This window comes from Pseudovirgaria hyperparasitica, assembly GCF_010093815.1.
Source record: "Pseudovirgaria hyperparasitica strain CBS 121739 unplaced genomic scaffold EJ05scaffold_18, whole genome shotgun sequence".
In the NCBI taxonomy this organism is placed as follows: domain Eukaryota; kingdom Fungi; phylum Ascomycota; class Dothideomycetes; order Acrospermales; family Acrospermaceae; genus Pseudovirgaria; species Pseudovirgaria hyperparasitica.
Genome location: NW_022985566.1, coordinates 81,923 through 98,923, shown reverse-complemented (window position 1 = coordinate 98,923; position 17,001 = coordinate 81,923). Strand labels below are relative to the sequence as shown.

Here is a 17,001-nt window from a genome sequence, read left to right as displayed (position 1 = left end):
TGTATATGAAAAAAGATACTTAAGACGTCTCGTAATTCTATCAGTGCTCTACAATAACATATTCACACGCCCATGAAATCCTCATACCCCCCGAAAATCTTCGCACCTTTCGCCTTATCTAGATGCACAACAATTCCCCAAATATCCTTATCCTCTGCACATCTCACGACTTCATTGGCCACGTCCTCTGGACTCAATCGTTCCAATCCCATGGCTCTCATCGCATCTTCCGGTGTGTACCCAGGACCTTCTTGCTCCGTAGCAATCCTCATATTTCCCAGCTCAAATCCGGTCGCGATGGCCGTCGGGGCCACAGCTGTGACTCTGATCCTTGGCCCAAAGTCCCTACTGGCAAATGTAAACTGTGCAGCGCCAGCTTTTGCAGCGCCGTATGGGAGAATGGACGCATAGGTCTTGAATGATGAGGACGATGTCACTGTAACGACGGCAGGAGCCTCGATATGAGGATGCGCGTTCCAGTACATAACGGCACGCTGCAACGCGTATAGTGGTGCAGTTAAATTCACCGATATGCTCTGCTCCATATGCTCTGCCGACAGTGCGAGGAAAGGCGCTCGTAGATAGCCAGCGTTATTGACAAGCAGACTGTAGCTCCCAAGTTGCTGGACAGTCGACTCAAGGAGCTTATCGATGGAAGAAAGTCGAGCCAGGTCACAATGAATGAATACAGCAGTACCGGCGCCCATTGTTTCATTGAGGCTCTTTGTCGCGTGAGTACCTTCAATGCTATCGATATCGCTGATGACGACTAGGTAGCCTTTCAATGCGAGAGCTTTGCTGATTGCGAAGCCGACTCCACGGGCTGCCCCAGTGACTATGGCTATTCGCCTGGTAAATGCTGGAGATATTGACTCTGGCATAACGTGATACGATCGAGCTGTGGCTTCTGATGTAAGAGTAAATGATTTCGACGCCGGATGTCAAGCAAAAGTTCACTTTTAGCATGCTAAGGTCAGCTCCCACAAAAGAAATACGAAGCGATACAACCTTTACCGCTGTTATGGGCTAGCGACCAACACTATTATCCATCCGCTATACCGCATCAGTTAGGTACATGTTGATTTGCATCGATTGGTGTTTTACACGTTGAGCTGTAACCCATGTCCGAATATGAGGCAACCTTGAAGGCCTAATGCAGTGTTCGGCCAATTGCGCGCCTAAAAGTGTCAGCATATGACATCGCATCAAGTGTGAAGTCTATGTATGGATATTATCTGGACCTCGAAACACAGGTCGGCATTCTACCCCCTAAACTGGAATTAGTCTATGCGTTGTTTAGTTTTCTCGCACACGGGCCAGCACTAATCCATACTTTAAAGCTTGGGTGACAACATGGAAGCGGCCCTGGAGAGGAATCGGAGTCGTCTGACCATAATTTGTTTGTCCAAGAGTCCAAACTACCATTGGTATAGTTGCATTTGATCTCAGGAGCCATATCGCGACTTGCAGTTTGCTTACCGAGTTCCCCATGGTCGTATACCTAGAAATTCTTCCTTTCATACTGTATTTGCTTTACAAACTCCACTGTTCAGTTCGAGCTTACTCTTCATACTGACACCTTAGAAGATCATGTCTACAATGGACCATATACTTGCTTCTGAAAACTTGGTCCCCTCAGATGGTAGGATACGGCAATATCTTCTAGTCGAAGTTCTCCTGGAAATAAAGTCATATGTCGTCAGCCTGGGATACACACGCATCACCTTGATCCTATTCGCAGTTCAAACTGTCTGGACGCTCTATTATGCATTTTTTCGCTCCCCACTTCGACATATCCCAGCTCCATTTCTCGCTCGAGTGACAAGCAGCCGTATAATGATACACTTGCTCACCGGTCGGGCTGAAGCAGCATCAATATCGGATTACAAACAGCACGGTGATGTGTATCTGTCAAAACCGAATACTGTCTCTATCTGCGATCCAAAGGACGCGCGGGTAGTCCTGTCAAACACGGAGTTCCGGAAGACGGACATGTATCGGGTGTTCGAATATGAGGGGATTCCCAATGTCAGCACGTTCACAGATCCCGCACAGGCTAATCAGAGAAGAAGCCAGTTGCATCCCTTTTTCACGGTTAGCTATCTAGCGGGCATGGAACATCTGATATTGAAATATGGGAGCAAAGCGTTACGAACCAGATGGGACACCCTGATTACAAACAACGAAGTCCGCGGCGAGGATACTATTATCAACTATCGTTCTGATACACAACTGGCCATGTTCGACATTACCGGAGCTCTGGCCTTCGGGAGAGACTTTCACGCCTTACAGGAGGACAACCTAGTCTACACCAAATGGGTGAACAACACTCTTACTTACATGCTACTTTCTCATTACTTTCCATTCATCAAACGAAAGCCATTTTCAGCTCTAGTATGGAAGCTGAAGGGCTCGTACGACGACCTCGTACAGTTCAGCAAGGAGTCCGTGGCGATTCGCCAAGAAGAGATTCATAATGGAGGCGACATACCTGCTGATTTGCTTCAGGCCTTGCTGGATGCAAGAGATCTCGACGTTCCAGGCAAGACACATATGTCACCAGAAGAAGTTCAGGCTGAAAGTATTGCAATGCTTGTTGGTGGCAGTGAGTCAACTTCTTCTGTCATTTCGTGGATCATACACTTTCTGTTGCTTTACCCCGAGCATTTCGACCGCGTCCGTGACGAAGTCCGCGCTGGCTTTCCCGACATGAAGACCGTCATCACATACCAGCAATGCAGGGAACTGTTACCGTATCTGGAGTGTGTCATTTATGAGACCCTCCGCTGTATTCCGACCACAAGCACTTCGTTTCCAAGAGTTTCAGATACCAAGGGTATCACCATCAAGGGATTCTATATCCCGCCTGGGACCGAGATAGCAACCAACAAATGCGCAGCTCACGTACACGCCACTACGTGGCAGGATCCAGACAAATTCGACCCAACCCGGTTTTTGAACAACTTCGAGACGAAGCGCAACATGCTTTCTTTCGCTTATGGTACGAGATTCTGCATTGGGCGGAACCTCGCGTGGGTCGTAATGATGGTCACAATAGCGAATCTTTTCCGCGATTACGATATCAAGTTGCCGAAGGACAGTGTCTTCGGCCCGCATAACAAAGATCCTAGGACAGGACGACCGAGAATCATGCCGACGAAGCTGGGGGTAGCGACAATGCCTGCGAAGCCGGAGAGAGACTGTCGGATGATATTGCAAAAGCGGAAGGATCGTGTCAACGATGAGTGAGTAGCGGCAAGAAGACATCAACATGGTAGTGAATTGGCATGTATTACATTCGTATCCTAGTCGTTGAAATGCAGAATTAGTAACTTTCAGGTCCTCTTTCTGTTGTGCCGTGTGCTGCATTAGCGTCATGCAACCTCATTTTGCATACAGCCGAGCAATCGACGTTGTGATAAGGCTATAAGCGCAACTAGCCCCCATCCATGTAGTACGAGACGTTAGTGACTGGAACGCTTTGGCCTTGACGGACGTAGGGTATTCATGTCGCTGTGGGTCCGGTCGAGTTCGGGCTTGATTCCAAGCTAACATTCTGATCTAAAAGCGTTGTGGAAGATCAGGTACGTTTCATATGTAATTAACGAAACCATCAAATGAGCCGATTTGTATGATACTAGAAATTTTAACCTCAAATATCAGACCCGTGAGTAACTCATGATTTAGACGACCCGAAGCCCCTCGTGCTTTCATCCAATCGTCGCTAGAAACACTCGAAGTCTCAAGCTTGGTCGATATACGAGACTAATATTCGACATCTATTCCAAGGATCAAAGATGAAGACAGCTCATGATGATTCGACGTTTGTGACTGGGATCAAAACCCCCGTTCAAACAAGCGTCGCACAGAAGGTCTGTAGCAGTACTGTATTTGAGAATACCGCTGCGGCACGACCCTACGCAACAAACCTTGATCAATGGAGACTCAAGGTAGAGCATGGTAGGCATGTGTGGCACTACTTGAGCTCAAAAGAGGAATGTGAGACCCAGCCACAGAGCTTCCTAGAACGGTACTGGCTTGGTCTCCCCATCGAAATGCCAAAAATGAAAACATCGAAGCGACCGAAGCAAGCTCTGGCGCACGGCTGGGAGTTTCTGAAACGGCTCCAGACTTCGGATGGCCATTGGGGATGCAATGATGACGGGCCGCTCTTCGTTACCAGTGGAATTGTGATCACCATGTATATCATTGGCTTGCCATTGGAAGACTTTATGAAGGCTGAGATGTGTCGGTACTTGTTGAATATGGTCAATGCCGATGGCGGATGGGGATTGTTCATCCAAAGTCCTTCGACAGTATTCGGAACAACTATGAGCTATATCATGCTGCGAATCTTGGGACTACCAGCAATTCACCCTGTCTTGGAAAAGGCTCGAAGTTGTCTAAAGACTATGGGAGGTGCATTAGCAATCCCTGCCTTTGGAAAGTGGTGGTTGTGTGTCCTCGGACTGTATGAATGGGATGGCATGATACCACTGGTCGCAGAAGTCCTCTTAGTCCCTCAGGCTTTGCCCTTAAATCCGGGTAATTGGTGGGTTCATACTCGCAACATGTATGTCAGTTTGGCATATATGTATGGCCATCGCTGGGTGATGCCACAAAATGAGCTCGTGCTACAGCTAAGACAGGAGATTCATGAGATACCATATGAAAACGTGGACTGGGTCGCTCAGAGGACGCATGTAAGCTCTCATGATCGTCTAGCGCCCTTGACGCGACTCCATTCAGCAGCAATTGGAATCTTAGGCCTGATTGAACACTACAAGATCCCGTTCATACGGCGGAGAGCGCTAAAAGAGGTGCTTTTTCAGATAGAAGCCGAAGTCCACAACACCAGCTATCTCAGCATTGCACCGGTTAGCTTCGCATCCAATCTGTTATCTTTATGGCATGCTCATGGGCCTCGCAGCCATTGGGTAAGAGGAATGCAGACGCGCGTCATAGACCCCATGTGGATGTGCCGCGAAGGACTGTCAGCGTCTGGAACCAACGGGACTTCTCTTTGGGACACTGTCTTGACTGTACAGGCAGTTCTCGAATGTGACCTTTCAAAGGAGCCCGAAAACAAAGCTGTTCTTGAGAAGGCTCTCGAGTTCATAGACAATTCTCAGATACGCGAGGATCCAATGGCAATAGACCATGTTTATCGGCAACCAACAAAAGGAGCCTGGAGTTTCAGCACTCGCGAGCAAGGATACGCAGTATCTGATACGACCGCTGAAGCTGTGAAGGTGGTTATGCAACTCCAGGAATCAGGCGTGGTACGCAGACGCATTTCCGATAGCCGCTTAAAAGAGGCGGTAGACCTCATTATGGCCATGGAAAACCGTGGTGGTGGATTCTCATCGTATGAACCCATTCGGGCTCCAAGCTTTATGGAGCTTTTCAACGTCACCGAGATATACGACAACGTTATGACCGAGACGTTATATCCAGAGTGTACCAGTTCGATCATCATGACTCTGACCGCTTTCAGTCGGACTTATCCATCATATCGGCCGCATGACATACAACAGTGTATAGATCGCGGTGTCGCTTTCTTGCTACGGGCACAATATCCAGAAGGCGGGTGGTATGCTAGCTGGGGAGTGTGTTTCACATACGCGACTATGTTCGCCCTGCAAGGTCTTGCTTGCGTTGGAAGATCCGAAGAGAATTGTGCTGCAACGAGACAAGCCTGCAGATTCTTACTGGAGCATCAAAATGACGATGGCGGCTGGGGAGAGTCTATCGAGAGCACAAAGGTTAAGAGATACGTCCAGGAGCCGTTGGGGAGCCAGGTCACGTGTACAGCTTATTCTACAATAGCATTGCTGGCGGCAGGATGCGCCGACCAAGAGGCTGTAGCTAAAGGCATCAAATTTTTGATGGACGCTCAACAGCCAATGGGTGATTGGCTACCAGGCACTCTAGAAGGAGTCTTTGTCCCGCCAGGAGGCATGCGATATCCATTGTACAAGTTTCATTTCACTCTCTTGGCCCTAGGACGGTATGTGAAACGATATGGTGATGTGGAGATTGTGTGAGGACTTTGATGTTGACTAGGAGTCTCTCGAGGTGGGTGACACTGTCGCCAGTGCTGTTTTCGGAGTGTCATCCAATGCTGATGTATATGTCGGTTAGCTTCATGACTGCGTCCGAGTTTACATTCAAGACTGCAGAAAGAGCTCATTTGAAACACAGCGTGTTGTAGTTACATAAGGCGTATGATCACTGTAAGATACGTCCCAAGATAGAGGAGGGGGTGTTAATGAAAAATAGGGTAGGAGGGGGGGTCTGATTGAACGCACAGACCTCTTACCCTTTGTCATCTTAGCGCATGACTCCACTTGTTTCCTCAGCGTCAAATTTCGTCCTTCTGCAATATCAACCTCGCACTACTCTTATCGATGATGTTGTTCACGACGCTACGAACTAACTCCTTGATATAGAGTGCTGTCCCCATCCGGGGTCGTCCTTAGCTCTGCTGGGATCTTGGGCATACTCTGTCGGCATGAGGAGCTGAGACATTTCTGGCCTGAGACCTACGTTGTGGACAACATGGCTGTCCTCGGGATCTGCTACTAATCGGGTGATAACGGGAGAGCCGTCGACTCAAAGCCCAAAACGCGCCGTAATATCTGACGCAAATGCATTCCCGATTCAACACTTTCGACTACACTAGTAAACGTCAACATGAAGAAATACATCAGCTCTATCAAGCCACAAGCATGACCCCTATCGGCGCTGGACATGCAAGGCTCGTTCTCAACTATCCCCTGCGCATACGTCTTTGAGAACACTTCAAGTGTGACAGACTTCATGCCGACTGAGCAACTGAAGAAAGCCCTGGCTAATACCCTCGAGACCTTTTCAATTCTACTCGGCCACTTGCGTCATAAGGTGACTGGAAACATACTCATCGAACTAGATCCTGATAACATCAACCATCCGGAGTTCCTGGAGTTTGTTTAATTCACGATTCACTTTGCAGATCTCAAGACCGCAGGCTTTGCGTAAAGCAGCTGGCCCCCGAGCGTGGTCACAGTCGGACCCATTGCCACTACTGCTAGTGACAGTGAGATCCACATGCTCAATGTTCATGTCATTCGACTCAAGGAGAACAGTGGCCTGGTCCTGTTCATCAGTGTTCTCCATTATGCCTTCGATGATGCGAATTTCTTCGTATTCGTCAATTCCTGGGCCGACACAATGTACGGAATGGTCCACAGTGCCGTACCACCCATTCGCAGAACATACTCCTTCGATCGAAGCATAGTCCGCTCGTATCTAACTACATCCGGCCAAGTATTGATCGATCCCACGAGCCATGCCATATATTCCACTCCTAATGTAATCATCGACTGGTCAACGTTGCTATCCCATACGACACTGGGTGCTATGCTGAGTAAAACCACTGGGCTCGCCAAAGGCGAAGCACACCTGTTCCATGTTTCGCAGAGAAAGCTCAACGAGTTACATCAAATGCTTCAGCCTCACCTTATTTTCGGCACATCTCATATCAGTGACAATGATATCCTAGTTGCTCTTATCAGAAAGCTGTCAATACAGAACCAGCTCAAAACAAATCAACAATCTAGATTCTGAACTTGACTTAGGGGCCCACCTCAAGTCGAGGAACATGCATCAGTACGAGTCCCTTTTGACCTGAGATCCCGGCTGAATGTCAAAGAGAATTATACAGAAAATTGTCTTACTGGGCTACTGATTAGAGATCAAGTCAATGATCTCAGAAGACCTACGAATGCAGCTACCTTAGCAGATGCAGCAGCCCAGGTGCAGTCTACAGTGTCCAGCGTCAGCCCTCAGCTAGTATCCGAGTTCGTTGAGCTTATATCTGCGCATCCAACAAGCTACCTACGACCCTTAGCATTGACCGCTAGTCGCATGAGGACATTCCTTGTGTGTACAAGTTAGGTCAATTTCAAGCTTTACGATGCTGATTTTAGCTACAGATCTCCAGCATGTGTGAGCCTGACGCCACTTTTTGCTAGCAGTCTCAGTATAGTCGCATTCCTACCGCCTATGCCATCAACAGACGGAGTGAACGTTTTGCTGAGCAGTAATCCTACCGCTATGAAAGGAATGTTGGTAGATCCGTTCTGGGAAAATGTTGGTGAGCTCGTGTGGTAGCTCCCGTCAACAAAGACTGCGTCTATCTTAGATGCTGTGTCTCATCTGGGTCGCTTAGCTCGATTGTCATACCCTTTATCTCTCACTGTAATATACTTCAACTGTGCGCTAGAAGATCCAAGCTCGGGGGGAAGTGACGGGGAAAGATTCTTAGCGTTTCCGTATCGTCGCAAAATTTACCCGAGTATAGTGATACTTAATGGTGCTCTTACTAGCTTTCCATCATGGCGCTTAATACTAATGCAAGGTCATGCGTCATTTTGTCTCACAGAAGTCGGAAGACAATGTGTCCAGGGATGAGCACACCTTTTTAATCGACCGTGACATTGGCGGGACCTCTGAACGTTTCCAACGAGCATGAAGGTACACTTTTACCGCGAATCGTTCGTCACTCACGCCACCGAGTTTCTCTACTCCTAGCAAGTACCTAAAGTTACAAGCATCCCTTACTTGCAACGACATGATAAAGAACACAAGGTTGCTCCTACTCTACTTGGGATATCTAAGCTACTATTGATTTGGCGAGATAAAAAAGTTCTTACCCAGCCATTGAAGGATTTCACTTTTGCAAACTGGAAATCACAGAATGAGCGCCATGGTAGATCGAAAAGGCTTGTTCTCCCTCCCAGAAGCAATCGAACCTCCCTGCATCGTCGCATATATCGTCGCTGTAGCCATCGCCTATAGAGTTATCTATCAATGTTTCTTCTCTCCATTGCGCAATATCCCAGGATCTTTCCTGTCCCGCCTTAGTGCGAAGCATTCTATAGTCAAACGTATTTTCAGCAATGGATCTCAGTCTGTTCAGAATGACTACGAAACATATGGAGACATTTACGTCCATCGACCAGATGGAGTCAGCATCAGTCACCCGCAAGATATCAAGAAGATCTTGACATCTCAAGACTTCCGGAAGACGGATGTTTACAGAATGCTCGACATTCTCGGTCACCCAAGCATCTTCACAGCTCGCGATCCCATCTATGCAAGCCTTCGCCGTCGCCAGCTTGGCCCGTATCTTACTCATGGCTTTCTTAATCAGATGGAGCCGCTCATTGTCCGGCATAGTATCCAAGCCATCCGAGATAAATGGGACATGTTAATCGATCAAAACGAAGGCAACCCCATCATTGTGAATTACCGAAATGATACACAATACGCAACATTCGATACGATTGGTGCCCTCGCCTTTGGGCGCGACTTTAGCGCTCTTTCAAATGACGATGATACCATAATTCGCTGGATCGAGGCAACAGGCTTTTACCTTGGCATGACGAAGAACCTCCCACTTCTCGGCCATTGGCCTTTCTCTCGCCTTCTTCGTCGGTCTAGATCCCAGTTTCATGCTTTCATCCGACATTCCAACGAGTCTATCGACATTCGACGTAGAAAGCTTCTGAACGGCGCGAAGGAGAGACCTATAGACCTTCTCCAGGCATTTCTAGACGCAGAAGACCCAGATTCTAAAATCAAAATGCAGCGCCATGAAGTGCGCACCGAAAGCATCGCATTACAGCTTGCTGGAAGCGAGTCGACCTCTTTCGTTACTTCCTGGGTGATTCATCTACTGACTTTATACCCAGCGTACCACGCACGTGCCGTGGATGAAGTACGAAGCCTGTTTAAACGTGACCACATGGTCACATTCGCGGAGTGTCGTACCCAACTGCCATTTCTCGAGGCATGCGTATATGAAACCTTGAGATACTCACCCATCACCTCGGGATTCATGCCCCGGGTATCTCACACGAGTGGGGTCATGCTCCAGGGTTTCTATCTTCCACCAGGCATTGAGGTAGCTATCAACCTGATCGGCGCACATAACCATGCCGAGACTTGGAAGGACCCGCATATATATGACCCAACACGCTTTTTAGCGAACGAAGATCTTAAAAGAAACGTTTTTGCATTCTCTTACGGTCATCGCAACTGTATTGGGAAAAGCCTAGCATGGTCGGAGATGATGGTAATCTTATCTAACCTTCTTAAAGACTATGATGTAAAGCTACCAGAAGACACAGTGTATGGGCCAAAGAACTTAGATGAATTAGGCCGGCCGAAAATCATGGAGACAAAGAGTACGTTATTTACTACTCCGAAGTATCCCGATAGAGATTGTCGGTTACTAGTAAAGAAGGCGTTTGCGTAACACTTTAGAGACAAGCTACACAGAAAGATAATAATAGAATAATACATATAAATATAATAGCATGATACATGACTTTAGATTACACAGAATAAGAAGATTAAAAAAAGAAATTATATAAGATATTTCGTTTAATTATATCTAGCTATTATTATTATAGAAGACTCTAGTTATATAGATATATAGAAATTTCTGATTATAATTACATCAATATAAGTATAGATAGGAAAAACGTTAAGTTAGAACGTGTACTATAATAAATATAGAGAGACAACTCTAGTCTAATAAGTCTCATGTATTATAAGACTAAAAAGTACAATCTTTTCAAATCTAGGCTAATCTATCTCCTGCTCTATAGGAAGGGACGGGTAACCTAAAAACGAGAGTAGATACCTAAATAATATACTTGTTCTGGCCCTTCTATAACCTGTTAGACTGCTATCCCCAAGTCTAACTCTTACATTGTATATGCTTACGTCTACACTTTCTGCGTCGAGGAATGATCTTGTAGTCAGGACACCTAGGCCTACTGATTTTCATTGTACTAGGAACCTGCACAATGTGTATCGACACAATGAACACACTGGTGTCTCGCAATAAGTAAGGGATCAGAAAATAAAGACTACTTGACCCAGGTAGTCTTGCAACACACCACTCTTTTACGTGGACCACATTCAATTCCTGACTAACTACTATTTTTACCACCTACCATCAATCCAGATATTATCTTCCAAACCATGACTGGCACGTCAAGTACTTGTTCAATCGAAAAACCATCTATAAAGCTCATCTCACACCGCAAAACCAACGGTTGTGCTAAAGTTGTGACGCACTGCCCCTGCGGATTCTCTATCAAATTTTATAACGTCTGTGGGGATTGCAAGGGGCTCAAATGGGGACGTCCTCTGAAAAAACAGCGATATGAAAACTGTCCGTATCAACAAGAGAAGAAGCATGTAGAGAGTGCATATTGTAGGGGACATAGGTTCTGGCTGTGCTCTAAGTAGGGTTTGGTATGCGGACTGGAGAAGCAAGATGATATAAAGTAGAGGGTCAGATGTTCGTTGAAGGTTGTCCTTATAGGCTATATATGCAGAACCTATTGATGTTGGATGAGGTAAAATGGAATTCGGAGCTCTTGATAATAGGCCCGCTGTTAATCTTGATGCTAGCCGCATGATCTCTTTGAGATACTAGAAATACGCTGCAAGTATCCTCAGCGTCGAAGACACTCGTTCTTGTTAGCAATTTTAAGCTACCTTGTGTGCTGCTAATGTCCGGCAAGAAGCCTAACTGCAAGTTGCTGCTAAAATCTGTATCACGGAATCACATGATGGGTACCATTCCTCCGTAGACACAAAGTCACCCGGTGTGAGTAAACAATGGAAGGAGCTGTTGAAAACATCATTGTGAAGCTCAACAATATGATACGCTAGAAGGATGCGTGAACTACCCTTCATCCAATGATAACAAATCTATACAAGCTTCATCTAGTCATGACAACGCTAGTTTGAACACCATTACTTCTGTCTTTGTAGTTTAAAAGACTGTTGCGGATACGTCAGGCACTGACATTACACTTGCACCTTGCACCTTTCGAAGAGGTCGTGGTGGAGACACACAGAGAAGAGCGTATGCAGGATTAAAGGGAGTGATGGAGTCCAGTTGAGCTTAGATTGCAAGAAAAGTAGAGGAAAATTTACTACTTTGATCGGAAACTACCCAAGAGAATTGTGATTGTTTGTTCATATGGAGAGCAGGGCGGATGCGGTGGTCCCCAAGGCATGGAATGTCGTTCGACGAAGATTGAAGGATGCAGCGACGGCAAGCCTAACGAAAAATGACGGAATTTGAGGACTTCAAGCTCACCGGGACGCCTGGGACCGGACACTGACGATAGAATAAGTGAAGTAGTAGGTCGCGTGACCACGTCATCTGTGCACGCCAGTCATATTCGTTCGCAATACGACTTGCAACATTGTCATGACTATGGCACACCGCATCGACGGAAGAACATCTTGCTGGCCATTCATACTGCCCAGCCTCGCTCGGGCATCAGCTCCGTTCAAGTAATCTAGACACCAGCCGACCGAATCCATCACCACTTTCTTGTTAAATCCACAAAATCCCATCCACGAACACTGAACGATGCACCCACATACTGACGTGGCAGTTCTCCAGCACGTACATATCTGGCACGGCGTCCCTAGCGTGACACGCGCCAAGCATCGAGATACTCGTTCCCCAGCATATCGCGGAACCTCACGGGCGCTTAGCCAAACGAGCACACCCACACGTACATAAAAGGTCTTGATGCCCGCAACGGATTCAAGCCCTGTCTCCAGATCATTCAATCGTCCCGATCATCGAAAACTCTGTATAACAGATCCTTCACGACCGCTACGCGGCATTCATGTCTGGCCATACGCAACCACCACCGAAAACCGAGATTCCGTTGCTGAAGTACCGTCCCCCCTAAGACCAGATCCAGGGATACCTAAGAAATAAGAATGTGCCGCGTCCGAACCATCGCCTCGTATGAATGCGGCTCCGACTACCGCTGCAAATGGTGGACGTGCCCGACTGCCTGGACGGAGTACCATCTAAAGCACAACATGCAGTACGCCACCACTACCAGTCGATCAGGGAAGCTGAAGCCGATCTGCACGGACGTCAAAATGAAGATTTGTGAGTGTGGCTTGGGGTAACATGTAGTTTCTACGCGGCAAACTGCTGATCATAAACAAGGGGCCCTACTACAAGCGCAGTGCATGCGGACAAACACGTCGGTATCATTCGAGGAGATGCTGGGGCAACAAAAGAAGATTGGCGAGAGCTGGACGGTGCAGGTGAAGAGCTGTCAGTGCAGGGCGCATGCGAGAAAGTGCTCGGCGTCGTCGGACAGATCGGAGCAGTTGCAGAGGTGGAGCTGGCCGACTGCTGAAGATACAATTCAGAAGAACTCACAGGAAGGTACTGAGGAGAGCATTCAAGTAGGAAACGCTCAGGAAAGCACTCAGCACGGTTGGGAATAGAATATGGTACATAACAGCAATGGGAAAGCTTGTTCTTACGAATTATATCTGTGTGGCAAACTTCTTCTTTAGTCGCTCATAATGAATTGGATCACCAACGCTGGCCCGGACGTTTCCAACTGCTCTTTCAAAGTCTTGAAGCTCGACTCTATCTGCGCCCCGCTTGAGAGTCGACTGTCCGGCCTTTCGTAGCAAGCTTGATAGATCGGCACCGCTGAAATTGTTACAGCGATCGTCGCTTGCAAAATGTGCTAGAAGCGGGTCTATGGGTGTCTTCTTGATAAGGGCGCTCAGGATTGCAACACGATCCTGCTTCTTGGGTAGACCTACGAATAGCAGGGTTTCGAGACGACCGGGACGAAGCATGGCATCGTCAATAATGTCAGGTCGATTGGTAGCTCCAATCACATAGATACCTTCTCGCTCAGACAACCCATCCAGCTCCGTCAGGAGGGTGTTGACCACCCTGGCAGACGCTTCAGACAGTGCGTCATTGCGACGAGGAACAAGAGCATCCAGCTCATCGAAAAAGACCACACATGGTCTGGACGATCGTGCGCGCATGAAAACCTGCCTGACTGCCCTTTCTGACTCACCAACAAACTAGATACATTAGCTGACAGAGATTCAAAAATAAGGGAGATGCGACTTACCTTGTTAAGCAACTCGGGTCCCTTGACACTAATGAAGGCTGCTTCTGATGCATTCGCGACCGCTTTAGCAAGAAGCGTCTTTCCGCAGCCCGGGGGTCCCCATAGGAGCACTCCAGTAGGAGCGGAGATACCGACGTTCTTGTATCGTTGCGCGTTCAAGATCGGTTCAACTATCGCCATATTGAGCTCCTCACGTACATCATCTAGTGACCCGACGTCATCCCAATTGGCATCGGGCCTAGTGGTGAAGCCTTCACGTTTGGAAGACGGCTGTATGCCTGGGAAGACAGCATCGAAGGCTTCCATTGTGATCGAAGTGTCCTCAAATCCCGCCGGCCGAGTAGCGTCTTTGTCACGACAGCGACGAATGAGTCGTGTTATACTTCGATCCACCTCAGAGACCGCCTTCTTCGTATCAAGATCAACATCCATGTCAGTTTCGGTAGCTGCAGCCTGTGCTTCCAGAGCTTCACGATAACGATCCATGGACCATGTGCCAGCTTTACCGACAAGGTCCCGGAGGTCAGCGCCTACGAAGCCAGAGGTCTTTTTCGCCAATATCTCATATGAGACGTCGTCTGCGATGTTGGTATTTCTAGTGAGAGCACGGAGAATTTGTCCTCGTGTGATTTCATTCGGCACACCCATGTTTATTTCCGAGTCGAATCGACCACCTCTCCGTAATGCTGGGTCTATAGCATCAGGACGATTCGTTGCTGCTAGCACAATCACGGGCTTTCCGTCATTGCCTTCCATCGCTAACGAGTCCATGGAGATCAGCAGCTGTGCCACAATACGCTTTTCCATTTGACTCTGGGCAGTGTCTCTTTTGGGCGCGATAACATCGATTTCGTCGATGAATATGAGACATGGTGCAACTTCCTTGGCTTTCTCGAAATGCTCACGGACTTGTCGCTCAGACTCTCCTGACATTCCGGAAACAACGGACGGACCCAATATCTCGATAAACGGGACGCCAAGCTTTGCGGCAAATGCCCTAGAGATCACAGTCTTTCCACAACCCGGAGGACCATGCAGCAGTATGCCTCTGGGGATCGGTAGGTTGCGAGCGGCGTACTCCTCCGGACATAACAACGGTAAAACGAGATGCTGCTTCAATTCGCGCTTGATATCTTCAACACCGCCAATGTCATCAAGACTTACGTGCGTGGGAGGACTAATGTCGATATTTGCACCTTTCTCCGTGTGAGAGCTCTTGAGCCTTTTCTTCGGTGGCTCGTCATGGGCTTTTCGATCCCCGTCTCCACGTTTCGACTTCTTCTCTCCATTTATGGAGGTTGCTGGCGTACTCTTGGCTGGCGAGGCGTTCTTCCAAGTTCCAGTAATTAAATCATTGACAGTTTTACTCGGCTTAGGTTGAGGATTAGAATCACCGAATTCCCCTTCCAGCGGCTCCATATCATCATCTTCCTCGCTGAACTCTTCAATCATGACAGCTAGAACCCGCTCGATGCTGCTTTCAAGTGCCGGCTTCGGGCGACGCTTCAAGCTTGAGTTTGACTTCTGTATCCGGTCGTAGATTTGACCGCATCTTAATGAGGCAATGCTTTGAGGTTGGTCCTCAAGAAACTTGTCGACAACGTGGTACACTTCATTATCGAGACCCTTCTGTAGGCTAGGCCGCGATTTTCCGCCGCCTCTCGCCATTACTGAAGTTCGCGTTGTTATACGTGTTTGTGGACGCTCCCGTCTGAAACTTTTTTATTACGCCAAGACCTTATCGATAACGATGTGCGCTAGTGCCACTCCCGATCATCAGGCACAAGACCAGGAGTTGGCGTGCCCTCAAGCTCGCGCTCATGGAACACAGTAGGTCCGGACAATGGGGAACTCGAACAGTTCCCACAAGATTTCTGCCCAAGATCGGTACGTCTTCATGATGTCACGACGTCAACACAACTCTAAGGCCAGACAGAGCGATCTTGGACATGAAGAATCAACGAGACAAGTTGCACCAGTACCAGAAGCGCATTACCGTGATAACCACACGAGAGACCGATATAGCGAAGCAGTGTCTGCAGAAAGGTGACAAGAAGAAAGCCCTCGTAGCTTTGCGACGAAAAAAGTACCAGGAGACACTACTAGAGAAGACGGACGCGCAACTTGCACAACTTGAGGCCCTCACGAATGACGTCGAATTTGCGCAGGTCCAAAAAGACGTATTGTTTGGGCTTAAGCAGGGTACCGCAGTGCTCAAAGAAATACATAAAGAGATGGGTGGTGTGGATGCAGTGGAGCGACTATTAGGCGAAACAGCAGATGCTCAAGCATACACACAGGTTTGTGCTCTGCTCGCGGACTGCGTTAACATGGTTCTAACACTGTTGCGCAGGAGGTCAGTGAACTGCTGGCAGGAAAGATGTCTAATCAGGATGAAGACGATGTTGAAGACGAGCTCGAGGCCTTGGAGATTGAGATGTCTGGAATGAAACTCCCTAATGTACCATCACAAGAGCTACAAAAAGTCGAGGCAGTCGAACAGGAGACCAAAGAAGAGAAGGCGAAGAGGAGGAGGCTGGAGCGTGCAGCAGAACAAACATCACAGCCAATGCTTGCTTGAAAATTCTAACTGACCGTAAGTAAATAGAACACACGTACAATGCTTAGCGACGGCGTTGGGGACTCTGTGTTTGATAGCGCGCATATTATATACGACCTGGATTAGTACAAGCATCTTTATGAGCAAATGCGATACAATTTGCATAGTTCTTGAACGTCTTCCTAGACTATGAGGAAGTCACTACAACATACCTAATGCTGATCTTAAAGTGGGGCGCGGGGTGGAATGTGAGGGTTTCTCAAGCGTCCAGCTGTATTATATGTACTATACGAGTCAGCTATTATACTTTATATCTAAGCCGTCTTACTAAGTAATATAGAATAAACTTAAAGCACGTGTATATCCGTAGCCCGTGAGGTCGAAAATAGTCAAAAACACGTGTAATCAGTGTTGTTTTAAAGCCTGCGAGGTCAAAATCAGTCAAAATTAGTC

General features: G+C 47.6%; 8 protein-coding genes across 8 annotated transcripts; 6 read left to right on the top strand and 2 right to left on the bottom strand.

The window, feature by feature from the left end:
* Positions 1-62: 62 nt before the first annotated feature.
* Positions 63-1,210, bottom strand: EJ05DRAFT_469489 (putative short chain dehydrogenase; the record flags this gene model as incomplete). Its single annotated transcript, XM_033742914.1, has 1 exon — positions 63-1,210. Exon 1 carries the CDS (start codon positions 879-881, stop codon positions 63-65), a length of 819 nt encoding a protein of 272 aa, XP_033596312.1. The 5' UTR covers positions 882-1,210.
* A 206-nt stretch (positions 1,211-1,416) lies between these two features.
* On the top strand, positions 1,417-3,249 carry EJ05DRAFT_469485 (putative cytochrome P450 monooxygenase; the record flags this gene model as incomplete). The annotated part of the gene is made up of 1 exon (XM_033742913.1): positions 1,417-3,249. Exon 1 carries the CDS (start codon positions 1,591-1,593, stop codon positions 3,247-3,249), a length of 1,659 nt encoding a protein of 552 aa, XP_033596311.1. The 5' UTR covers positions 1,417-1,590.
* A 548-nt stretch (positions 3,250-3,797) lies between these two features.
* On the top strand, positions 3,798-6,215 carry EJ05DRAFT_514359 (putative squalene-hopene-cyclase; the record flags this gene model as incomplete). The annotated part of the gene is made up of 1 exon (XM_033748522.1): positions 3,798-6,215. The coding sequence occupies one exon, from the start codon at positions 3,798-3,800 to the stop codon at positions 6,045-6,047; it is 2,250 nt and encodes a 749-aa protein (XP_033596310.1). The 3' UTR covers positions 6,048-6,215.
* Positions 6,216-6,753: 538 nt separating this feature from the next.
* On the top strand, positions 6,754-8,335 carry EJ05DRAFT_541436 (uncharacterized protein; the record flags this gene model as incomplete). The annotated part of the gene is made up of 4 exons (XM_033749662.1): positions 6,754-6,965; positions 7,026-7,562; positions 7,620-7,933; positions 7,985-8,335. The coding sequence occupies 4 exons, from the start codon at positions 6,754-6,756 to the stop codon at positions 8,152-8,154; spliced, it is 1,233 nt and encodes a 410-aa protein (XP_033596309.1). The 3' UTR covers positions 8,155-8,335.
* Positions 8,336-8,565: 230 nt separating this feature from the next.
* On the top strand, positions 8,566-10,383 carry EJ05DRAFT_469479 (putative cytochrome P450 monooxygenase). The gene has a single exon (XM_033742912.1). It carries the CDS (start codon positions 8,741-8,743, stop codon positions 10,301-10,303), a length of 1,563 nt encoding a protein of 520 aa, XP_033596308.1. The 5' UTR covers positions 8,566-8,740; the 3' UTR covers positions 10,304-10,383.
* A 2,238-nt stretch (positions 10,384-12,621) lies between these two features.
* EJ05DRAFT_157223 (uncharacterized protein) lies at positions 12,622-13,558 on the top strand. Its single transcript, XM_033739382.1, has 2 exons — positions 12,622-12,988; positions 13,049-13,558. Exons 1-2 carry the CDS (start codon positions 12,811-12,813, stop codon positions 13,333-13,335), a joined length of 465 nt encoding a protein of 154 aa, XP_033596307.1. The 5' UTR covers positions 12,622-12,810; the 3' UTR covers positions 13,336-13,558.
* EJ05DRAFT_444372 (AAA-domain-containing protein) lies at positions 13,378-15,656 on the bottom strand (the record flags this gene model as incomplete). Its single annotated transcript, XM_033742123.1, has 2 exons — positions 13,378-13,938; positions 13,989-15,656. The coding sequence occupies 2 exons, from the start codon at positions 15,654-15,656 to the stop codon at positions 13,378-13,380; spliced, it is 2,229 nt and encodes a 742-aa protein (XP_033596306.1).
* Positions 15,657-15,831: 175 nt separating this feature from the next.
* On the top strand, positions 15,832-16,702 carry EJ05DRAFT_479881 (charged multivesicular body protein-like protein 6). Its single transcript, XM_033744760.1, has 2 exons — positions 15,832-16,288; positions 16,342-16,702. The coding sequence occupies exons 1-2, from the start codon at positions 15,938-15,940 to the stop codon at positions 16,567-16,569; spliced, it is 579 nt and encodes a 192-aa protein (XP_033596305.1). The 5' UTR covers positions 15,832-15,937; the 3' UTR covers positions 16,570-16,702.
* The last annotated feature ends 299 nt before the right edge of the window (positions 16,703-17,001 follow it).